The sequence below is a fragment of the Protomyctophum bolini genome (genome assembly GCF_963924005.1).
Source record: "Protomyctophum bolini genome assembly, chromosome: 22".
Taxonomy (NCBI): domain Eukaryota; kingdom Metazoa; phylum Chordata; class Actinopteri; order Myctophiformes; family Myctophidae; genus Protomyctophum; species Protomyctophum bolini.
The window spans coordinates 24,552,651-24,579,030 of record NC_137883.1 but is presented as its reverse complement, the minus strand read 5'-3'; the positions used below and the strand labels follow the sequence as shown (position 1 = coordinate 24,579,030).

At 42.9% G+C, this 26,380-nt stretch overlaps 1 protein-coding gene across 1 annotated transcript in view; it reads left to right on the top strand.

The window, feature by feature from the left end:
• The first annotated feature begins 14,581 nt into the window (after positions 1 to 14,581).
• The window catches only part of LOC308310040 (disabled homolog 2-interacting protein-like), a 239,254-nt gene continuing 227,455 nt past the window's right edge, over positions 14,582 to 26,380 (top strand). Inside the window, exon 1 of the mRNA XM_080756077.1 lies at positions 14,582 to 14,846. Coding sequence (XP_080612203.1) covers positions 14,804 to 14,846 — 43 coding nt within the window. The 5' untranslated portion in view covers positions 14,582 to 14,803. The remainder of the gene's footprint in view (positions 14,847 to 26,380) is intronic.

The window sequence follows — 26,380 nt, the reverse complement described above, 5'->3', positions numbered from 1 at the left end:
TTGACCAATTCAGAACAGGAACCTCTTTTGGTGTTTTAAGCATTATGATATGCTTTAGCTTTTGAAAAATAGAAGATCTACAAGCTCATATAGAGTGGCACCGAGTGCCGTGCTACGAGCTTGTAGATCAGCTATTTTAGAAAAATCGTGAAAATGTGGCACAAATCTTGAATATATACTGTATATTCTTTCAGAGTGAACGTTTTTAACTCAAATCTTTGCTTCTGGGATGGTCCCTGGAACAACATATTTAAAGATGAGGGTCCGCGGCCAAATACAGATAATTCTGTCGGTCCTTGACATGAAAATGGTTTATTGAGCACCACTGACATAGAAACGTAGGTTTTTCAGAAAACATGAGGATTTAGAAGCACTTCTTTTAGAATCGGCCTCAGGTCAAAATGGGTAAACCAATTCACACAGGCTAGGAGTCAGACTGTGTGTGTGTGTGTGTGTGTGTGTGTGTGTGTGTGTGTGTGTGTGTGTGTGTGTGTGTGTGTGTGTGTGTGCGCGACTGTGGGTGTGTGCGTGTGTGCGAGCACACTATCTGGAGCGAATCTTGCTAGACCAATTAGCGTCTAACCTTGGATGTGTTTTTCTCCCCGTAATGTTTTATGCTTTAAAAAATAGCTGGTGGGGTTCAGATCGGGCTGAAAAGTTGCCCAGTGGAGTCATTATAATGTCATAGAGATGATGACTGTTTTTAGAGGCTGGCCGAGAACCAAATTGGAGCCACGCCGTTTCCCCCCCGATGTGAATCCTGAGATCCACGTGATTTGATTCTTCATAATTCATTTCACGCTTTTATTTATATTTGGGTGAAGATTTACAGCACATGAAATGCTTGCCAGAACTTCTCAGCTGGACTGGTGATTTTAAGTTGAAAGATGGATGGGGTAGGTAGTACATAACAATGGGGTGAGATTTCCTTCCTCTCAGGGAGGAAACCCTTTCGTGCAGTTTATACTTCCATTTGCACCCTCTCAGAGTTAAATTTACACCAGGGATTTCACGCCGTGTATAGCATTTATATAAAATGGAACCATACCATTATTGCGCGGCTGTTGTTCCGCCAGTCGTCTTCTCCCGAAACAACATGATTGTATTTCCATTGACCCGTCCGTCCATTTAGTTAATTGGGTTTGCAGAAAACACAACACCGAAACAACCGATCGCAAATTATGACGAGTCGAATTGCTTTACAGGAAGTTTGATTAACGGGCGTGTGTGTGCAGTTAATGTGGGCCCAGGGCCAACCTTGAGCCGAGTGCCTTCCAAACTGACTGCAGAGAAGGAAAAATGGACTATATGAGAAGGATGTTTTTTTTATATTCGGGGGCCATTTATTTGATGATAAAACCTCAAAAGCAAGGATATCCGAGCAATTATTTACTTTATGAAGCTCCACAGATTATGTTAATAACTTGCATCCGGGGTTTCTCATTCATCCGTGGAGACACTGTGGTAAAGCAGGAAGGGACAGACTCTCAGTGGTGGGAGACGTACTGGCCGATCCTTAAAAGAAAAACAGTTTTCTGAAAAACCTACAGTATGTTTCTATGTCAGTCGTTCTCAAACATTTTCATGTATTTGGCGATTTGCCGACCCCCATCTGAAATTAAGTTGTTTCAGGGACGCCCCCAGAAGCAAAGATTTGAGTTAAAAACGTTCGCTGTGAAAGAATATATATATATTCAAAGATTTGCGCTACGTTTTCACGATTTTTCAAAAATAGAAGACCTACAAGCTCGTCACTGAGTGCCGCGTTATGAGCTTGTAGATCTGCTATTTTCCAATAGCTAAAGTATAACATAATGCTTAAAACACCAAAAGGGATTCCCGTCCAGGATGGGTTAAAGGGACATTTCACCGCTGGAAGAAACTGCAGTCACTCAATGTTAATAGTATTTGTAGTAGATAACAGTAGCACAATTTGAAATTTGCACCCTATGGCCAGAAAAGATATGAAGTACATGTGTGTTTGACTACTTGGGTTTGACTGGATTGCTGAATTCCTACAATGCCCATAATGCTTCAGTGTACTTCCCCTCCTTGTGGAGAGAGGGGTGGCTGCATGGAGGTGTGACTTTGTAGTCCAGGACGGAAGTGAGACCACATTTTCTATTTTCATGACAGGTTTTTGGTCATGAACATGACTAAAATATTACAAAAACAACATATTACGCACACAAAAACCCCAGGAAAGTGTTTCTTGCGTCCTAAACATCATTCAAATAAGCTCTGGCTGCAAAAGGGCTGAAGTAGCCCTTTAAATAAATACCACAATATGTACCACAAGTAAAAGTCCTGTATTCAAAGATTTTACAAAAGTATAGGCATCAAAATATACTTACAGTACCCAGTGGCGGGTATGCGCATGCTTAAAGTGAATGACACATTGAGTGGCAAATCAACATGCAAATGTGAGTTTAACGTTGTTTAATGCAATCAGATAGGACTTTGCTGTTTAGATGCATGGATTGTCAAGGCCAGAAAGTATTGTTTTGCCACTCGGTAGGCATTCGGTAGGGGTTCTGGGTTTGAGGATGATGTCACGCGCATACCCTCTATTGCATATGTACTGAAATCAATCTACAATAGCATAGATCTACAAACTCCCAACATGTGGCATTATGAGCTCATAGATCTTCTATTATGTAGTGGTCAATAGTGGAGTAAAAACAGTGGGGGCGGGGCAGTAGGGGGGGGGGGGGGGGGGTTGGGGGGGGCACTGCATTGAACAGAGTGGTCTGAGGACGTTCGATAAGGCATTATCACTCCTCTACGACATCTGGCCTCCTCCATTTGTCTTTCTCTCAAATCCTTTCTCAAACACCAGAACCTTTTGTGTGCGTGCGTGCGTGCATGCATGCATGCGTGCGTGCGTACGTGCGTGCGTGCGTCGATAATGGGAACCCAGTGTTAGGAATGCACTATGCAGGCCTTGGGACAGTGGTGGAAAGTGTTCGCGCACGTGTGAGTGCGTGTCTGCTTGTGTGCGTGCACGCTCCCGTTTGCTTACATGCGTGTGTGCGTCAGTGGCGGAAAGTAACTGCAGGTACATTTTCTCAAGGACGATACTTTATATAGGTCTACTTCTACTCCATTACATCTCAGTGGCAAATATTGTACTTTTTAGTCCACTACAATTATTTGAAAACTTATCTTTAGTTATTTTGTAGATTTAGTTGTATTACAAAACATACATTAAACTATTAAGCCCTATCTTATACTTTGTCTAATAAAAAAAAAGTCAATCTACAAGCTCACAAGGAATAAAAAAAGTATGCTGAGTAGTGAGTAGCCTACTTAACTGTCTGGAACATAAAGTAAATGTTGACGCCAATTTTTACTTGGGGGTAAAATGTCGAATCCAGGACTACTTGTAGCAAAGTATTTCTACATTGTGATTGTACTACAATGTGGTACATTTTTGCACTTTAAAAAAAAGATCTGAATACCACCACAGCTTTTGTGTGTGTGCAATCAATGGTATCCCGGGGTTGGGTATGCACTGTTCAAAGGACTCCGGGTGGTACGGAGTACGGGCTAACGGCATCCATGTCTGGCCGTTGTATCCATGGATCCCTGCTCATAAATCAGGGTCTCTCTGGTCCACCGGGCTCCTCCAGGGTCTCTCTGGTCCACCGGGCTCCTCCAGGGTCTCTCTGGTCCACCGGGCTCCTCCAGGGTCTCTCTGGTCCACCGGGCTCCTCCAGGGTCTCTCTGGTCCACCGGGCTCCTCCAGGGTCTCTCTGGTCCATGTCTCCATTTTCCGTTTCGTTGCATTTGGCTCTATATCCCCTCTAGCCTATGTACTGTACAGTATGTGTCTGTTTTTTTATATTTTTATCCATTTGCCATCATCTCCGCTTTATACATCTTTCTTTCCTTCTGAAATAGAGAGTCCTTGCAATGCTGAGTCAACGAGGGCTTTCATACACCTTCTTTCCTTCCTTCCGCTCCATGTGGTTCCATTTGCACCCTCTGTACTCCGAGTTAATGAACCCATCGATACCTGAGGCTGATTCTACAAATTCTAAATCGGTAGTTCTCAAACTAGGACCCCCACATTGTTTTGTGCCAGGTACCCTGAGAAGATTTGTTTAAAATTTCAAAATGATTCAATATGTTTTAAAAAATGAAACGAGGGCGGCACAAACTGACGTGCTGTGAGCTTGTAGATCTGCTGTTTTTGAGAACTATAGTTCTAAACCACTGTTCTAAATCCTAAGAGTTTTCTGGAAAATGTATGTTGTAAGTCTTTCTTTCTTTCTTTCTTTCCTTCCCCCCTCTCTCTCTCTCTCTCTCTCTCTTTCTCCCCCTCTCCCTCCCTCCCTGTCGTCATCAGCAGATCCATGTGTTGATCTTCCAGGAGCGGCGGTCTGAGTCATGCAAGGTCCGTCTCCTGAGACGCACCATCAGTGTCCCCGTGGAGGCCCAGCACTTCCCAGAATTCCACAGCCAGCTGTCCACAGAGAGCGGTGAGTCGCTTGAAGAGCGGATCGTTACACCACACACATCCGTGCACACAGACAGACTGACACACATGGAAAGCTAGGGTCATTAATATCTGACTACAAAGACACTGAATCCCAGTATAAGTAGCCTTGGGAACCGACGGTTGTGTGGCCCCGCAGGTCAGGATTATAGATCCTGTTTCTGTAGCGATGCTTGATGTACAATACAACCCCCTGGACATGCCGCTAGGCCTACCCTCAATCCAACCCTTGATGCTGAGTACCAAGCAGGGAGGCATTTGGTACCACATTCTGTGCTGCTGCTGCTGCTGCCACCCTGAACAGGGCTCCCTCGTAAAAACAGATCTCGTATCTCAATGGGATCCCTCCAAAGAAGATGTAGTGTTTTAGATTTAGTCAGTCCGACGGGGACAAGGGGTGGACGGAGGCGATTGATGATCCCATAATTATCATCCACTAGAGGGAGTACACATGCTAAATACTGTTAAAGCTGCTATAAGCAATAATATCTCAAAATTTGAATGACCTTTTTATTTTTTATTTTTTTGGTATTCAGACAGCCAGCAATGGTTAAACGCTCCCAAAAAAGTTTTAGTCTCTGTGAGACATCAATTTTCCTGTCTACTTCCTGATTGGTTAGTCATTTCGACCGGGTTTTTTTTTCCCGAGCTATGACAAAGCTTCTAGGAACTTTTGGGAGTGTTTTACTCATTGCTGACTGTCTGAATACCAAAAAATTAATAAAAAACAATTATAGGCCTACATATTGCTTATAGCAGCTTTAAGACATCTGTTTGTGAGACATTTTTTCCATAAATTGCTTTCCAGTTTTCTGACCTCAGGTCTGGCACATTATGTGGGTGTTTTGTTGCATGGTACATCACCTCGCCTGGTACCTTTCTGCGCGAGGTGAAGCCATTATCATAAACCTAATCTGTTTTCAGTTGCTTTTGTCATTTGCGTTAGTACAACAACAGCAGTATTTGTTTATTTGATTACATCCAGTCACTATGAAATGGAGTTTCCAGAGTCCGGTTGTCTGTCACGTTCCCCCAAATTAACCCCTTATATGAACCCTATTTAGTCCCCCACAGAGGTAACAATTTGTTTATATCTTTTGTATTATTATTTTAAGTTGGCATTGGAGCGGATGGGGACAATCAAATAGTTCAGTATTTTATTATTAATTATTGGTACATTTACACTGCTTGGAAATAATCACAGAGGTACATGTGTAGATTAGGAACAATAACATTTAGTTGGTATGTGATAACAATTTCTTTAGATTTATTTCTTTATGTGTAGTTGTCCGCATATCTCCATCTCAATATTTTGTGCCTGAATATTTTGTGCCATACTGTATACGATTTGTGTTGTCAACACATTTCCTTTTCAAGATATACAAGATTCAAGATATATAAGCTCACAACAAGTCAGTTGACGTGCTGTGAGCTTGTACATCTGCTATTTTCAAATGGCCGATGCATATAGCCGATTCTTTTAAGTGCTCTCGTGGCCTATTGTAGTTTGCGTCTTTTTGGGCTTGTTTTCATAGACCTGGTTGCTTATTCCTCTCGCAGAATCTGGCAACACTGGCCGAGTTGTCAGTGGCATTCTCCCTGTTGTCTCTGTTCCTCTGTGTCATGAGGTGGTTCTCTGCCCCCTCTGTGTCAGAATTAGTGTTTATAGTGGGGGTGTAATTGCTGCGTTGTATTATATATACCCCAGTCAGTGGTGGAAAGTTAAATATTTTAGTTAAATATAATTTGAGGTACTTTGACTTTACTGTAATTTTCAGTAAGCTATTCTATTCGACTACAGTACATCTCAGAGCCAAGTACTGCACTTTTACTCCACTACAATTATTTGAAAACTTTCGTTACTTTGTAGATCTTTATTATTGCAAAGCATACGTTAACCACTTCAGCTCTGTATACATTTCGACCATTTGAAAATAGCCGATCTACAAGCTCGATTTGCTATTTTCAAAAGATTTGTTGACATTTGTTGACATTTGAAAACTTGGGGACATTCTACATAATGAGCACTTTCTACTTTTGGTAGAAAGTTGTAGGCTAGTACATAGTTGATGCCAATACTTGTCTTTTAAACTTTTACTCAAGTACATTTTTCATACAAGACCAGGTGACAACCTGGCATACAACAGCTCATGAAATACAAGCGACCTAGTCATGATTGGCTGTCCCCTATTAGTCTGACCCCCACCGCCCAGCCTAAGCCAATGGGAGTACTCTGAATCACTTGTGTAGCCAATCGCGTAGTAGCGTCATGATTGGCTGCCTCCTAAGCCATGACAGTCTGCACCAAGCCCCCAGTGCAGCTCTCCAACGTTGAAGCACTGGGCCCTAGTGGTAAGAGGTGGGACTGCAGGCGGACCTGTGGAGTTATGATTAGGAAACACCAGTGCAGCTGGGGTTTAACATTGAGCGCCCGTTTGCACTTCCAGTAGACGGTTCTTCCGGGTGCTTCAAAACGCCACTGAGCAACTTCCACTGAAATGAATAGCGGAGCTGCTGACAACAGCGTCTAATGTTATGAGCTAACTGGAGAGCAGGAAAGCCATGACAAAACAGTGATTGAACCAACAGAAGAACGTTGGGGAAAACAACAGCCGCGAGGTTGTGACAGAGAAACATACACGTTACGAAAAATTATTATAATAATAAAATAAAAAAGTGGGACACAAAGCACAAAGCAGAGCTCTTGTTTCACCTGGCAGTTAATGATACACGTGTCATTCTTGTTTTCAATATTAAAAAAGATTTCTTCGTTGTGGTATTGATACTTTTACTTTAGTAAAAAAAAAAAAGCTTTTTCCACCACTCCACCCCATTTGAATGAATTGTGTTTTGTCAGACTTAATGAGGAGGCTCTCTGCTCCCTGTGTGTCAGAATTAGTGTTTAGTGGGGGTGTAATTGCTGCGTTGTATTGTACGTGCTTTGTACATTAAACCCAAGTACTATACGGCTGCTCTGTAATAATATATGATGGACAGAAATATGTCGCTTTTTTCCGCAGAGATAAAAGCACTGCTGCTACACCCTACAATATGCACTCTGCTGGCTGTTATACGGGATTCTTGTTTACACTGCAGTCTGCTTACTGAATGTGTCTGGCTGTGGTTATTGTTCAGCCATGAACCAGTGTTTAGGGCCAGAGCATCCTGTATCATTACAGCCTGGATGGGGGAGAACAAAACAAAAGTATGCTGTGTGTATTTTCATCAACAACTCTGAAAACTTAATTGTACTCGGCCACTGATTCTGTGGTCATTTGAAGAATATATACATTTTCGTGCGGATTAATTACATGAAAAACCTTTCGTGGACCTTATTAAAGCCTGAATCCACTGACACATTATACCACACTGGTATAACATTACTATTATTAGTAAAGTCAACTTTTCAACTTTATTTATAATGCACCTTTAAAAATAAAGTTACCAGCTTGCCCTGGACTAGAGCATGGGTTCCCAACGTGGGGTCCGGGGACCCCCAGGGGTACCTGAGGGAGTTCCAGGGGGTACCTAGCTCAATTAGAGATAGTTAGGACCCTTATTATTAAAACAGTGGTTTTACAATATAAATTGGGGTACCAGAGATATAAATTCCCTTAAACCGGGGGTCCGTCACTGCTAGAGCCGTGTAAGAATCCTCCCTTATCGGGGTCACTGGCATATGTTTTCAAATGGGGGGTCTGTGGCCTAATACATGTTGATTTGGGGGTCCTTGACACGAAAAAGTTTGGGAACCACTGGACTAGAGTGTCAAACAACGTTTGGAAGGAAGGAAGGGAGCCTTGTACTGGCATCCTCTGCCCCCAACTAGTTACTAATATGTCCTTTGATGCTATTGGAGTTGTTACCAATATGTAATGTATTGTAAGTATTGTATATCTGGTTCACAATGATTGACTTGAGTACAATGGACAACAATGGAAACAAGACCCCTGTACCCGGGGATTTTTCTTTTATCCTATTTGGCGTCGCTTTTTTAAACTTTACTGCCGTAGTTGGAACAAGGCAACATAAGAGCAACAAAAAAACCATTGACCACTTACTGTACACCTTGTATAATTAGTAAAACGAACCGAAAATAGCCGATCTACAAGCTCACAACGTGTCACATCGCGACGCGTTGTGAGCTTGTAGATCTGCTATTTTTGGCACACAGGAAATTATAAATCAGGCATCACGACAAAGACATTTTAGTCAGCCAAATAAAATGTAGATTTGGTTTACACCGGTGTAAACAATGAGTTCACAAACACACAGCCAGACAGGCACATACTGTACATACTGTACATGCAGTGGTGGAGGAAGAAGTATACTTGGAATGTAGCAATATCTCAGTGTAAAAATAAAGTTTTCTACTCTTAAAAGTACTGCATTCACACTTGCAGTAAGTCAACGTACAAAAGTATTGACATACAAATATATCGTTTCTGCTGCAGTGGAAACTTTGCATGTCCAAAACTGTTGCGTTTCAAATTCAAGAATAGCAAAAGTATAACAAATCTACAAGCTCAACAAGTTATAGATCTGGTCAAGTAGGGCACCAAGAAACACTAAAAGTCTGAATATGGCGATATGAGTTTCTGCCAGACGGCAATGATATATAATATATATACTTAAAGTAGCAAAAACAAGCTCATTCACATCAAAGAACCAGAATCGGACTCACATGACAGTAAAGACATGATTGAAATTTGTTTTTGTTCAAGCTCCATCGTTTTCAGGAATAGAAAAGGGCGGGAGCAAAGGGAATATAAATCAATGTCGAAGATGGGCAAAAATATATCTACAGCATAATCCCGCTGGTATACACGAGGACACGCATAATGAATGTACACTTGTGACTTACTGTCAGGGCTTTAAGTTTTCAGTCCTGGGAACGGATTTCAGTCCTATAAGGATTTCATAGGGGTCATTTAATGAGATCAGTGCAGATTTACAAAAAATCTTTTTCAGTCTTGGGATTCTTTTTGGCTTTAAGCCCTGCTTACTGACTATACACTATAGATATAAGGTACATACAGTACTCATACAGTAAGGTCATGTGAGGACCAGGAAAACTGTGACTCGTTTTGATACAGAGACAGTCATCATGGTGGCAAGACTAACTGTTCAGGAGTGGAGAAAAACAGAAACTTTTTTCTTTTACCAACTGCTATGTATGCTATCGCAAGCTGAGTCTATAATCGATGTGCAAGTTAGTCCAGTAGTCCTCTAGTCCTGTCATAGAGTATTACAATGATAGAGACTGAACCGGAGCGATAGCCCCGCCCCCCCCGCTATTCATTTCAGTGGAAGTTGCTCAGTGGCGTTTTGAAGCACCCGGAAGAACCGTCTACAACTGTCTACAAACGGGTGCTCAATGTTAAACCCCAGCTGCTTCCTAGTCATAACTCCACGGGTCCGCCTGCAGTCCCACCTCTTACCACTAGTGCTTCAATGTTGGAGAGCTGCACTGGGGGCTTGAGTCCTGTAGTCCAGCTGGTTTTCTCATTGGCTGATGTATGTGCGCACCGCAAATGGGTCCAGGCGGAAACGGACGACTCTGAACACAACCTTAGAGATTTTTTCTTATACCTAAACTACTGCGCTGAAACTGACATAGAGGCAGTTATAGCGGACCCCCGCAGATAATAATAATGCAGCTGGTAATTCATTGATTTAATCAATTTAATAGCACAGGCAGACTCTTCACATATTACAGTAGAGCATGGCTGAAATAAATGTCAGAGCTGAAATCGACATAAAATAAATGATTAAACATGTAGCTAGGTGTAATATTAGAGTCCACAGAAGTGAACCTTTCAAGCCTGTTTTCTCAACTCGCTCTATAAGCCATATTTCCAAAAGTAGTGGGTCAAACTGAACAACCAATATGTCAATTTGAAGCTATGATTCCCTGTTTTCATGAGACAAAAAAAAAAAAAAAATCAATGACTTAGCCTCGGTCAGAAGCGGTCACATATTACTGTCCTTACAATGTCTATTTCTCAAATACTACAATTGTGTGGTGGCATTTGGCCCTCAGAAGTAGCACGCACGCAGGCAAAAAGGCACGCACGCATGTACGCACACACACACACACACACACACACACACACAGTCGCCACGGCTGATTTCAGTCATTTGGATTCCACAGAAGTCAGCATATCTTTTATGGAAGCATGTTGCGCAGAGAAAATGGCCAATCTACAAGCGTTCAATGCAACTGCGACACATTCAGGGTTTGTAGATGGGCTAGTTTTGGTTATTATTTTAGGATTAGAGCATATAATGTGGTCGAACTAGCAATATGTGCAGAAGCTGACCCTAATGGTCTCAGACATTTCATAAAAGCAGAGGTGCATTTGTGCGTGCGCACATCTGTCATGGTCGCGACGTACCGAAGCCTTCACAGGTTGTGCAAGGCGTGCGTGCTGTGATTGGCCAGTCGCTGTGATTGACAGCCTAACCCTAACCTTAACCCCAGTAAAACTATACCTAAACCTGACTCTAACCTTATCCTCAGTAAACTTGACTTGCCCGGGGGCGTGGTTATAAGCACAACCCGTGTAGGAATTGGTATGTGGTCTGTCTCTCTACAGACCCACTGTCCATTCCTTCTCTCAGTCCGTCACACACCTGTTTCCACTCCCTCTTCAGCCCAACAGGGCCATGACCATTCCACACCCATGTGAATCTTTCTGTTTTATGAACACAAGGCTGCTGTACTTTATACCCCATACTAAGCATTTAAAGTATGAGGTATAAAGTACGGCAGCCTTGTGTTCATAAAACAGAAAGATTGGGTATTGGGTAAGACTGACTGTTATGTATGTTTCAGGACCTTTCACTGCTTCGTCTCAACCATTACTCAATGGCTCTGGTCTCAGCTACCGCGGTGGATATTTTGACATTCCGTTTTTATTTCTTTTGGAATGTTGCCACTACTGTTGGAGCAGCCATACACTACACAGGTTCATCTCGATGTTCTGGGCATCTTTGTAATGTTATTGTTAGTAAAAAGCAGGTAGAAGAGTAACGTTTGAGGCAGACTAACATCAGTCACTCTGCCGTTCACTATAGTAGAAGAGATGCCCCTGGTGAGGGTTTAAACCCTGCAGCTATGTCGATTCCGCCTACAGGAAATACGTAAACTGCGACCATGAGACCCGTTTCTGAATTTGTCTATAAGACTGGACTCATTCCACAAACACACTGTCAATACATACATTGTTGTTCCAGTGATCTGCCTTGGACTTCTGGTTTGTTATTTTGGTCTTCTAAAAGGTATCTTGGATTTGTGCTTTGTATAACTTTAGAACTTCCTGAGTTTATGCATTTATGCTTCTGAAAGTATTGCATTTTTGGACTTCCTGAGATTTAGCATTGTGCTTGAAGTATTGCATTTTTGGATTTCCAGATTTACATTTTGCATTTACTACTTTCTTTGGCTGTAAGCTTCCCCTGCATGAATAAATAAGTTATTCTGCGTTTGGCTCGGCATTTGGGTTCAGTCCTTACTGCGAACCGTGACAACATCAGGGTGCGTGCATGCGTGTCACATGCTTTTTCAAGTGCGTGTGTGTGTGCGCTCTTGTGCAGTGCATGTATACTTGTGTGTGCTCCTTTGTGTGTGCTCCTGTGCAGTGCATGCATGTGTGTGCGCTCCTGTGCAGTGCATGCATGTGTGTGTGCTCCTGTGCAGTGCATGCATGTGTGTGTGCTCATGTGCAGTGCATGCATGTGTGTGTGCGCTCCTGTGCAGTGCATGCATGTGTGTGCGCTCCTGTGCAGTGCATGCATGTGTGTGCGCTCCTGTGCAGTGCAGCGCATGTGTGTGCGCTCCTGTGCAGTGCAGCGCATGCCTGCTGGGTGTGTTTAATTAGCTGGCAGGATGGCTGCCGAGGTTCGAGTTATTTTGGGGTTTTCTCCTCCTCCTGTGAGAATGACTTTGAAGTGACGTGTTCCTCCATATGCTCCCATTCACCCACAGCATCAACACAACATGACGCAGCTCTTATTTTGAAGTGACGTGTTCCTCTTATCTGTCCCCATTCACCTAGCCTGGTAAACCGTCGCAGAGTTCACATTTCCGAGATGGTTTACCAGGCTACCATTCATCCACAAGCATCACCACAACCTCAATGCAACATGATATAGCTCTTATTTTGAAGTGACATGTTCCTCCTCCATCTGCCCCTATTCATCCAGAATCGTCACAACAAGCTCTTATTTTGGTTGAGCAGCCGATGGAATGGGTGGGCTCCTTTTCTCCTTGTCTCTGGTCAGAGTTGGATCTGCAGCACAGGCTCTCTCCCCATGGGCTGTTCATGGGAAATAACACAAAATATATAGCTGATCTACAAGCTCACAATGTGAAAATATCTTCTATATATCATGGATTCGTCTATACGTTCGGATCAACTTCATTGTCACATCACAGGTTTACACAGGAGTAAAACATTCAGTGGGTGGAATTCGTTGTTCTCCATTTCTCCATCCTTATTGTTACTTCCATAAGAGAACAGAGGAGAAGAAGGAAGGTCGGCTATAGGGGGAAGCGAGATCAATAATACAAATATGTATCTACAAATATCTGCTACAGTATGTGTATTTGTAGTAAACATGTAGATTCTACATATTTACACATAGAGGTGAGACATACAGGTGTGTGAGCATATATAGCAGCAGATGTATACTGTACAGTACATGATATGCTATTAGTTAACCCATTCTGACCTGAGATCAGATTCATACGAGGTTTCCACTAGGACACACACTGGTCTGATCAACCCATTCTGACCTGAGATCAGATTCTAAAAAAATGTCAGTCGTTCTTCGATTTTTCAAAAATAGCAGACCTACAAGCTCGTAGCGCGCCACTCGGTGGCGCGCTATGAGCTTGTAGATCTGCTATTTTTCAATAGCTAAAGCATAACATGATGCTAACACCAAAACGGGTTCCCGGTCAGAATGGGTTAAGGTGTGAGAAAAGACACGTATGGGACATGTTTCATGCCCCGTCGGTATCCGTATGGTACATGAAGGACTTCCAGTCCATAATGCAGTACACGTGAACATTAACCACAGTGCATTTCTAGACTCGGGGCCCGAGTAGTGCCAGTTTGTCGGGTCTAACTCCAAGCAGAACTACTGCAGAACAAACAGTTGTATCTTATACTTGCATGTATATCGTTGCTGTCGAGTGGAACTCTCGTATATGTCCAAAACCTTTTGAACCTTTTTTTTTGAGTGGTGCAACCACTCCAAGGAACAGCAATGTCCGTGTTCACCTACCTACTGTATGTGACTATGAGCACCAGTATGACCAGTAGGGGCGCTGTTGTGCCAGAAACGGAGAGAGAGAGAGAGATAGTGCTGCACTGTTGCCTGCTAATGAGAGAAAGAGAGGGGGGGGGGGGGGGGTAGAGAGGGGAGTTGCACCACTCAGTTCACACGGGTGTGATTTTTTTTATTATTGTATGACAAAGTAGGAGCATTAATAAATAAACTTAAAAATCACACCCGTGTGAAGTGAGGGGCGCTCTTATCATACATCATCTCATTCTGGCCAATCACAATTTGCATCCTCGCTCAGCCGATCAAATCATCACTACGCTATGGGGTGATCAGCCAATCACAAGCCAATAATGTTTGTAAAGCCATGGGCTACTTGGTTTGGTCAAAAATACATCTGATCTGATAAATGCCTGACAGGAAGCAGAGAGTGAGAAATATCTCAACAGCAATGTGGAAACATTGTTCAGCCCAACCACCATCATCCCATTACCCCCCACCCCCCCAACCCCAGCTCTTTACCACCACAATGTGGAAACTCTGCCTCACTCTCTCACTCTCTCTCTCTCTCTCCATCTCTCCTCCCTCTCCGTCCTCCCTCCCTCCCTCTCTATGCTCCGTTTGCGCTCTCTCTCTCTCTCTCTCTCTCTCTCTCTCTCTCTCTCTCTCTCTCTCTCTCTCTCTCTCTCTCTCTGTCTCTCTCTGTCTCTCCCAGTCAGACAGTCAGTCAGACAGACAGATGTATAACACAGCAGCCTGGGCCGAGCTGGCTGGCTGTATAGGGCAAGTTCAGAGCACTGAGAAACTAGTAGCTGTACTGTAGTCAACAGCAGTAGTAGCAGTAGTAGCAGTAATAGCAGTAATAGTAGTAGCAGTATAGTAGCAGTAGTAGCAGTAGTAGCAGTAATAGCAGTAATAGTAGTAGTAGTAGTAGTAGCAGTAGTCATAGAAGTTTGCCTCAGGATATGGGTGTGTGGGCCCCGGCTCTTCCCACGCAGTGACTCTGCCATGGAGCTTGAAGCCAGTACCTCACATGATGACATCCACCATGGTAAGTAAGGTGAACGAGAAGGGTGTGAGGGTGTGAGAGAGAGAGAGAGAGAGAGAGAGAGAGAGAGAGAGAGAGGGGCTGAGTAGTTGACTGCTGAACATACTGTATTGGGACCCAACAGGACTAGCGGGTTAAATAGTTTTCCTGTTAGCCTCTTTAGCCCCACAATGAGGCTCCAATTTGGCTCTGGTGTGTTGACTATAGGCCCTGTGTGGTCAGATGAATAGGACTTCAGTCTATTCCGGGTGGAGGCCGTGGGTGGGGTGGTGTGGTGGGCGTTTGGGTACATGGCAATTTGGTGAAATCAACAGCACGGGCCGGCCTCCGAAGATGGTGGTCTAATGATGTTTACCCCTTGTTTTTGGATGTTTAGACGTTTGGCGTCTCTGTCATTCACAACAAAGAGAGAAATGCACTTGAAGAATGACGGTGGAAAGTGCAGTTTGTCTGTGTGTCCTCCTGTCTTGGCTTTACTGCCGTTGAGCTGTGCGAGATACTTTGGTCAAAGCAGTCTTCTCCGGATCTTTGAACGGAGTGATTTACTGCACTGTGTTTTACAGTATAGTGAGAGCTGCGTGTCCGCTCTGTTTCTCTTCAAGTGCAGTACGTTCATTTAATAGTTATGTGTGAATATCTAGATATATTTGTGCATAGCTTGTCGTGTTTGCTAGAGAGTCAGAGAGAGGCACAGAGGGCACGAAGGAATGAAAAGTAGGAGACAAAGTGAAGGAGAAAGAAGTGAAAGAAAAGAGGAAAAAAAAGAGTTATGTACACAAATAAATCCAGCGGGATCCAGGCTGCTCCCCGTCGCCTGTAGTGATCATACATGCTCACTCTCTGTCTAGTATCTACCCCCATCTTTTTTTAGTTTTTTCATCCACGACTCCAACCGTTCCACCCATGACTAGAGAGTTTTAACACCCCAAACTGTGGTGGTGTATAATTAACTTGGCGTGGGGTTATAGTAGATGTTTCGCCTCTCCCTCCAGTCCACTGGAGCTACCGTGTTGATGTAAGCTATACGGACGGCGTGGTCGCATAAAAATGAGTCAACGGAGGAACTATTTCCAGCCGACTTTTTAGAGTAGTTTCTCCTTGCCAGCGTCTGCTGCTGCTGAGCCAGAGTGCTTTATGCTCTCTGGGCTGTGTGCCGAGAGAGAGAGAGAGCGAGAGAGAGAGAGAACCAAGAAAGAAAAGAACTTCTGCAGTTTTATCCATTTTCTGTCGTAAACCTCGGCCAACATTCCATTGAAGCTCAAAACTTTTCTTTTTTTTCCTCACCTGTTCATTACAGTTTCCCAGGATTTCTCGTCTGTGTTGCGATGCAGAAGGCTTTAACTATCACAAACAAACCTGTTTGTTTTGCTTTTGTACAACAAGCCTCTTTATCTCTATATAACTCTCATGCACGCACGCACGCACACACACACACACGCACAATGCAAGGTTATTTAGATGGCATGTCATGTAGACCGATTTAATTTCATTTGTTGACCTGGCACCCTATAGTTTGTAGTTTCAATGTACATATATAATTTTTGTTTCCATATTATACATGTATTATGTTTAGACGGATGAGTTCTTGGTTTACATGATCCTACTAGAGCGGTGCGTGTTGGGCACTGGCCTACTTGGAATGATGCAAGTTGGAAATACATGAATTAGAATTAGAATATGCATTCCATATAGGGCTGGACCACACATGGACCTAGCTGCAATTTGCAACTCATATAATGGGATGAATCTAGAGTTGCAATACCCTCCATTGACCACTCATCCAATAAATATCGTTTTGCTATAAGTTATTCATGCATCCCTCTTTTATCCGTACGGCGAGACGGGTCGCCGCATTTTGGGAGCACCAAGTAACTCCTCCAGGTGCTCCTCTGAGTACTAGACCCAAAAAGTTGTGTGTAACACACAAGAGACTTGGTGCATTTATAACTAGATTACCTGTGTTTACAGTAACTTTAAAATTAACTTTAAATTGTGCTTACTTTAAATTGCTAAATGCCTAAATTGTATTAAAGATCAAGTTGGAGTCAGAGGTGTGTGTGTGTGTGTGTGTGTGTGTGTGTGTGTGTGTGTGTGTGTGTGTGTGTGTGTGTGTGTGTGTGTGTGTGTGTGTGTGTGTGTGTGTGTGTGTGTGTGTGTGTGTGTGTGTGTGTGTGTGTGTGTGTGTGTGTCTGTGTGTGTGTGTGTGTGTGTGTGTGTGCAGGTTTGCAATGTTGTGTGTGTGCATTGAATCTCTCTAAACTAGACGTCATCAGTCCGCTTCTGAAGAAAAAAAAAAGAATCTTCCCGTGGGTCACAGTGTTGAGGGGGTTATAAACTAACTTTGTCTGACTTTTAATTAAAAAAAAAATTATATAAATCTTTCATTGAATCTCACTGCGTTATATGCCTGGATTATCTCAGACTTTGGTGCTGAACAGTGCAGGTTGTGTAACTTTATTCATTACTGCAGTGTCAGCTATTAAAATGTAATTTAAAAAGTAAAGGAAAAGGGGAACACACACACTGCCATTGGGCCCCAGGGCCATGAATCCAGATCCTTTCTGCTAGATGAAGTGTCTTCGTAACTATGAAGACTTAAAGCCTGATTTATACTCAGCTGTGCGCCTGTGTCGCACGCCGAAAGTATCGGCGATCGACGAGCTCACCGCGCGTTGCAATCCAACGCGTAGGTGAGCTTGTAGATCAGCTATACTTCTTAGCACTCAACAACCGGCATGCAGCTGTGTATAAATTAAACATCAACCTGTAGGCTGAAGGGAGTTTAGAGTCTGATGAAATTGCTTTGTCAGTGACGACTATCTGGTGTCACCGTGGAGAACTCAGGCAGCTGGCTCTTACCGCTTCGGGGTGGGCTCGACTTCAGAAACTCGCTTCGTTTCTGCAAAACGACACGGTCGTATGACAAAATGTATTATATAGCCCCACAGGCTGATCCTGCTATGCCTGATTCTTGATGGGGAGGAGAGGACAGAAATTGGCCTAAAAACGTACTAGCATAACTTCACACAATGGATCTCTGGTATCCAACTCCAATCCAGCCATTGTACGTATCCTGACAGTTTTCTGAAAAACCTACGTTTCTATGTCAGTGGTGCACAACCCTTTTTCATGTCGAGGACCCCCAGAATTATCTGTTTTTGGCCGCGGATCCGCATCTGAAAATATGTTGTTCCAGGGACTCCCCCGAGAAGCCAAGACTTGAGGAAGATGAGGCTAACAGAAGCAGATGGACACTGATGATCCGCTGCAGTAACACACTGGTGGGAACTATAGCTGAAAGAAAGAGAAACCCTATGAACTTACTTGACTGTAGTCCCCCAGAGATGTTTTACTACTATATGCCAGCTTGCTTTTTTCACTTTACACTAAATATCTTCGTCCTAGTTTTATTCTATTCTACCAACGTTCGCCCCCAGAGTAGGGACGCTAGGGTTCAAGTGGTTAAGGCAGGCGTGCTGTCAGAAGCGGGCTTGAGTCCCGTGAGGCGTGTGCCAGAGCAAAGTGCCAGCTTGAGCGAGTGCCCCGTGCTGAGCGCTACAGTGACCGCACTGGCGATTCAGGGCCGTTGGAGTTATTCTATTCGTCTATTCTACTTTGAAATTGCACATAGTGCACAGTACTAGGATTGAGTGGACACGGTCCACAACTCCACATTTGGAAACACTTATATAGAATATTTTTTGCTTCAGAAACATCAACATGCAATGTTTCTGTCATACAATGCCAACATTTTGACCAGGCTGACAATTTTTATTCAGGCTGGAGTGGGGGAAAAAAAAAGAAAGCTTTTGTGCCAAAGTGTCTAGAATTCTAAAGTATATCGTCTCTGTCGGCTGGAAACCTTATCCTGTACTGTATGTCCAAACTATTACTGTTCAGGATTCAATTCAAAAGTGGCAAATGTACTGTAGCAGATCCCCACTCTCAAAGCACGAGGCTTCGCGTTGTGTTTCCAGCTTGTGGATCTGCTACTCTTGATGCTTTTGTGTGACACTGTAGTATGATCAAGTATGGCGTTCATTTATGACAAAAACACAAAAAGTTAGAATATGGTGATAGGAGGTTTCTGCCCAACAGCAATGATATTATGGATCATTCTACAAATCCAGTATAGTGAGCCTGTCAGTGACCAGACAGCAGTTGGCCTAAAACACACATGCTTGTGGTGTGTGTTGGAAGTTACTCTGGATGTTTCTGGAGTGATTAATTACAGCTGTTTCAAATACTGCACTCTATATTTTGACCAAAACCTTGAACAAGTTGTACTTTAGGACTCCTTGCTTGTGAAAGTAGTTAAGAGTCCCTGGTTCGATCCTCGGCTTGACGGACCATTTGCTAAATGTCATTCTCTTAATCTCTCCACTTTTCCTCTCTCTCTTTCTCTCTCTCTCTCTCTCCATTGTCACTGTCTGTACGTAATGTGAGGCGTTGTGAGCCTCATTCCTACTCTCACCCATAGGGTCATGAAGTGTGGGGTCATGACCGAAAGAATAAGGTCACGAATACAAGCAGCTGAAATGAGTTTTCTTCGACGGGTGGCTGGCATCTCCCTTAGAGATAGGGTGAGAAGTTCAGTCACGTGAGAGAGACTCAGAGTAGAGTGGCTTTTTCTTCGCCTGGAAAGGAGCCAGCTTAGGTGGTTCTGGTATCTGGTTAGGATGCCTCTTGGGCGTCTCCCTAGGGAGGTCCTCGATGCACGTCCACACTGGGAGGAGACCCCGGGGCAGACCAAGGCACAGTTGGAGGAAACGCATCGAGACTCACTGGCCTTGGAACGTCTCGTGATCCCCCAGGAGGAAGTCACTAATGTTGCTCTGAAGCGGGATGTCTGGATTACTCTGGTGGAGCTGTTGACCCCGCGACCCGACTACGAATAAGCGGTTGACGATGGATGGATAGATGGCCCACAGAATGTTTGGGGAGCAGTACTATTATATATACTTTGTCATATATGACAAATAGTGAAAATAGCCTAAGACCTACGATGAACTTTATACTGTATATCTACAAGCTCGTGTTACAAATGCGTTGTAAGCTTGTAGATTGTTTCTGTATGGCTTCCATTGTGTTTTCTTTCATTCTTATTGTCGTCCATTGTTATGTGGTATTTTCTGATGATTCAGCAACACAGAAGCTCTTGGGCCGCCAGCTATTTACTGTAAGCCTTGGCTCCTCGGCTGTAATTCAGCTGGCATTAGCTGTTGTTACTGCACTATTATGACACACCACAATGTTAAGTCACTAATTGCTTGTGGTTTGGGCGTTTGGAAACACTGTACATTTACCTGAAGACACTGTGTGTGCGTGAGTGTGCGTGTGCGTGTGTGTGTGTGTGTGTGTGTGGGGCACTATGTCTATTTGCTCAGACACTGTGACGTAAAATTCTCCATTCATTGTCAATGGGAATTACATTTTGGTCTGGTTTGGTTAAGATAGCCGAAACGCGTTGGTCTGTATTTTAATGATCTTTGCCATGCCGTTACAATAAAGGTTTTCTTTTCACTTGACTGGAGCAGAGTGCATTGGACCTTTTTATATTTTGTGGAATTCAATTTTGTTTTGTTTAAGGCAAAGTTTGTGAACGGTAACTAAAAGCTGGATATAGGAGGGGCTGGCAGTGTGACCATTACATTACATAGCGTGAGCTTGTAGAGCTGCTATTTAAACATGTATTTGTGAAGCCGAGTCAAACAAAATATATTGCCTCAACTCCCTTGATTAAGGTGAGACACCCCAGGTGAAATCATGATTTTTCATTTTTTTTTTTTTTTGCTATTTTGCTTCCTAAACATGTTTTCTTTCAAACTAAAGCAAAATACACATTAAAAATACAGATTTAGATGTTTAGTTGGATAGTTTATTTTAGCCAATGACAGCTCGTTTTTCGGGGTGAAAAGCCACCATCTCTATTTTCATGATTGGTTGTTGGTACAAAGGAAGTGACCATATTTGGATCAGACCACAGTCAGCTTGAGGTCCAGACCTTTCCAATGATATATGCCATTATATGTTGTTGCCAAGGTTTGGATGAGATATTTTGTCTCAAAATAGTGGCTTCAAATAAAACGTTTTGGAATTTTACAATACAAATCTTTAAAGGCCGTTTTCTCAAAATGAGTTTTCCTCATACTTGGGACAAAGAATTTCCACTTCAGTTGAACTCACATACACCAAACTTTCCAGTCTTATTCATAACTATATTCCGCAGACATTTACACATGGATTTGTTGATATATCATTCACAGCCTGATTTACATCACATTTTATACCAAAAAAATGCCGAAAATTGGGTTTTTTATGCCTGTTGACACTATTTTCTGATTTGTGGAGTGATAATTAGAGATATCAAAAATCCCATGTGTAATTTTCTTTGTCTCTAATGTGTCAACAAAATGAAATGATCATTTTGAACCTGGCTTTATCCGATCTTCAGATTTATCGTCCCGAAATGTATGCAAATTAGCGCATATAATGCCTAATTTGCATATTTAAACATATAATTTCAGAAAACTTGTAATACAAAAAATCTTAGTTTTAATATAAGTAATCAACTGGAGAAGTTTCATTGTGATAGCTATTATTTAACTTTTTTTCCCTATTCACCTGGGGTGTCTCGCCTTAAATGGGGGAGGAGGGGGGGGGGGGGGGGAGGTTGAGAACCACTGTTCTACTCCAGTCCCTGGGAGATTCTGATCAAAATGAGATGTGGGAAGTTGTAGGATACAGTTATTGCGTTTAGACCTGAGGGCGATTCTACAAATGTATCATTTTCTGAAAAGCCCTATGTTTCTTTGTCAGTCTGCTATTTTTCAATAGCTAAAGTATAAATATAATGCTTATGAATGGGGGGGGGGGGGGGGGGTTTGAGAACCACTGTTCTACACCATTCCCTGGGAGATTCTAATCAAAATGAGATGTGGGAAGTTGTAGGAGACACTTAATCAGTGTTCTGTTTACCCTGTGTTATTGTGGTGTGGTTTACCCATGGGGTAGGATCAAATACATCCCTTCAAGGATGTCATTATGCTGGTGAGAAACTGGACTAGGACAAAGACAACAATTAGAGACTTTGTTCGTATAGTGGAAACATTGCCATAGTAATAGAACAGCATGCCTTCATGAACTAAACGTCACGGTCTTGCGACCTTCCTCTCAGGCCTGAGGAAGCCTGAGGAACACCCAAACGTTGCTCTCTGCTCTTTCAAGATGGAGTGCCGTGATTTCTTTCCCACCCTAAAACATGATCATCAGGTCTTATTGTTATTTTTTTCAAAAAAGTGTACAGTATTTGTTAAAATGTGGTTTTTACGTGGGCACGCCCACCAGTTCATTAAGTATGACTGGTGGGTGGTGATTGATTGATTGCCACCTGAACTGAAGCCAGAGGTTTCACTTACCTTACCTTTTAAATTAGTGAGCCTAACAACATTTGAGTCTGTAAAAATATATATTCATCTTCAAAATAAAGCTCAATACCAACTTTTATGAGGCAGTATTGCGTTGTTTTAAAAATATAAGGTCCTCTTCATTTAGAGTTAAGTGGTTTCTTCCGGACGGGAGATATACTGTATATGTACAGTAGTACAGTATTATTGTACATCATCATCATTGGCCATCATCACTCAAAGTCGAGTGAACGATGGTCCTCCTGGGGGGTCCTTCCTTATCGTCTGTCCTCAGATGACTGAAGGGGCCAATTCTGGAACCACACAATATATATCATTACATAATCACATAACATGCAATTAGTCACTCAGGTGATCAATCAACGTGAAGCCATCAAGTTGTCAGCAAAGCCGTTAATGCAGGATGGCGTTGCATGCAGCGTTTCACAGCTTTATCCTGCGGCTGCGTATTACAGAATCATACGTCGGCTATATCGCTTCACAAATTGACCCGAAGCAATTAAGTGGTGTAAAGGAATTAAGTACAAAAACCTTATCATTTGTAGAGTCGGCCCCAGGTCTTAACTGAGATAACTGGTGGCGGGCCTGCAGCAGCTAAAACGTTGATTTGGTTTGCTTTGTGACCACTTTCACTCTGTATCAGCTCAATCCATTCATTACACACACACACACACACAGGCCCGCTGGACAACGCTGTCATTCTGTTTATGCATTAAGCTGAACCTTTCGCACACTCATCCCTTGTTTTTATCTGGCATTCTAGCACTCGTCACAGGACACAATCAGCCAGAGCAGATCAGCTGTGTGTGTGTGTGTGTGTGTGTGTGTGTGTGTGTGAAGGCACGCACGCACACACGGGCGTGTGTGCGTGCGTGCCTTCGATCATGTCTGTATGGGTGTGCGAATACAACATATGCGAATGATAAGCAGAGGGGCTGCTGATCAAAGGACTTTGGTGTGCCACACAGTGGTGTGTGCATTGTGGCTTCAGGACGTCGGCCATGCAAAATAATGCAAGCAAATACTACGAGCCTTGAGCCGCGTTGTGAGGCAACATCAAACTGCTTGTTTGATTGGAGTTTGCATGTTTGATTTGTGAGATTCAAACAACTTGTCTTGTTTGCTAAGATATTTATTTACTCTCTGAGACTGCAAAAATCATGAGAGACACAATATTTTGCAGTGTATATTAAATAATCTGTTTGAAATAGTCCCTCTCTAATTTTATTTGTTTCTCTCACTCTCTGTGGATCTCTCTGTTTTTGTATTTGTTGCTCTCGCTCTCTCTCATTCATTCTCATTCTCTCTCTCTCTCTCTCTCTCTCTCTCTCTCTCTCTCTCTCTCTGCACTTTCTGTCAGAGTAACAGCGTATTCTTCTTTGTCAGACTCTGACTCGCAGCCTGGGGGGAACATGACTGTTAGATTTACTGGCTGACTGTAAGTGAGACATGAGGTTTTGGAGCTATCTGAGGTCTCACTGTCTCTCCCATGTGACACCATTTGCACAGAACCTTCACTGTTCTCTGCTTTCCAACATGGATGGATGTACAGTATGTGTCCATGTGGGAATAGGGCTGCAACGAGCCATACTTTTCTCTGCAGCTGTTTATTTTAGTGATTACGTTTTCGACTAATCCGTTACGACCTGAGGCCGATTCTGTGGATGCCTTCTAAAGCAGTAGTTCTAAAACTTGTTCGTGCCACGGTCCCCCAAAATGATATGTACATCTGGCTATCAGAAAAGGAGAGACAACATTCAAACACAATTTCAGTTTGTGGAATGAGCACAACATAAAGACTGTTTTCTAATGGATATTCTTATTTCTAATTCGTACTAATATACATACATTGTGTATGTATATATTATGTTGCCTGCTATGATATAAATTGTATTCAGTTTAGTTGAAGAAAAACATAAGTCACGTGTTGTGGATCCAAGCATCTAGCTTTCTAATTCTGAAATGTTCATGTGGATCTGGTTACAAGCTTGAGACAGTGTGGAGGATTCACAGCTAGTTTCCAACAACAATTACTCTAAAGGAAAAGTAGTGTGCAGAAGTATTGTTTCTACAGCTGTATGCTTATTAAGGCACATAATGCAGACACACACACACACACACACACACACACACACACACATACACACACACACACACACACACACACTATGCACATCACCTCATACATTTTCTGTCATGACAATATTGTTGAACTTTCTGGAGTGGAAGTGGGTTAAATCATTGCTGAATTAAATACATGCATTTCGTTTTGAGAAAACTGATATGTTTGATGCACCGTATGTTTGATAATATATATATTTATATACTGTATATTTTAAGATATTTTCTTACTTCATTGATAGAGATAGTAGACTAACAGCAAATGGGGAGAGAGAGAGACGGGGAGTGGCATGCAGCAAAGCTCGTCGGGATCGGGAGTGGAACTGGCGACGCGCCGCCAGGCGGCATACGGTAAGCAGCCTATAGGTGCCTGGACGGCTACGCCTGCCATCTGGGCCAGGTCTGCTATTTTTTTGCTATTTTTGGTGGGACAAAATGCCCCCCAAACACCCCCACCCAGCCCCTCTTTCTTTGTACAAATGGAACCCTGGACATAAAAAAAGGTTTCTGAATGGAGGGGAGGGGATGAGGGATTAGTGACAGAGGACGATGAGACAAACGGCAGGGACAGATAAAAGGAGAGGTGTGTCCCAGAGGCCTGTAGACTTCACTGCATCTCTTTGTGTCCTGCTGTAACTCTATAGGCCACATACCACACTCCTCTCTATCACACTGGTTCTCCATCTGTGGGTTGGGACCCCCCGGGGGTTGTCCTTAAACAACATTTAAGGACTTTTAAGACCTTTTGGTACCTCAATAATAAAAGACCAGTAGGCCTACTGCATCAAAAGTAATCAACAAATGATGTCTATACTATAGGCCAAACATTTGCCAACTTGTCAAATAAGATAAGAAAGGCAAACATTGTGAAATTGCTAACTTCCCAATATTTATCTATGGAACCGAGTCAAACAAAATGTAATGCCTCAATACTACATTCCATGTGATTATCAGGGTCGGGGGTCCCAGTTCAATAATGATTTTTGGGTGTGCTTAGATGGGGCGAAATAGGGAAAATAATAATAATACTAATAACAAAATCTAAATATGCACAACGGAAGCGGCCAATGCTGCACGAGACTCATTATCTTGCTTAAATAAGGCCAAATAGGAAGAGCCGTTTCCCCTGCACTGCAGTTCTCATTAATACCCCAGCAGATGTCGCTATTTCCCCTCCTGCAGCAGGCTGCACTGCAGAAAAATTAGCACCCCACTCAAGTGAATGAGGTTTTGGCCGGACTTTACACGTACTTGATCACGACTTTGACAACTTCTTTCCCAATGGTGTTCTCTGCCAAGGACGACTTGGACATTTATTTTTATTCTTTTCAAATGTCAGCAAACAGAATGTCAAAGCGTGTCTGTAGAAACCAATAGGTCACGTGGCAGCTCCCTTCGTCCATACTTTTTTTTACAGACTATAAATATGGGCATTAGGCTACATTAAATGATTTCAAAGTGGGGTCCAGGGACCCCCTTGAGGGGGTTCCAAATGGACCCTTACAGGTATTTAAGAGTGTACAAATGGAACCCATTCCACTGTTAAACTATCAGAGATATGTAGCCTATTCAAAAAGGTTATAAACCACAGGCAGGCATTCATAAAACACTGCTCCCCTGTTTATTAGCTTCTTGCAAGACGGTCCATAAACACTGTTTTGACTATTTATTAATGTAGCTGTTCGACCGAGTTTGAAACCAGCCAAAGGTCTGTGTCAAACCCCACTTATGTTCAAACCCCACTTATGTTTTCATTCATTCATATAAGACACGGCTCCGCTGTTTATTTGCGTTTTGCAAGACGGCTCAATGAAACGCTCAAATTTAATAAACTCAACCACGCACGCTCACACGCACGCACATGCACACACACGCACACATCCCTTGTAAGCCTTCTCATATAAGAGTAAGTGCTTTCTCCACCCTGGAGGATTTGTAGGGCTCTAAACAGTAACAGAGCATTTGCAGTAACTATTTGACTAATGTGGA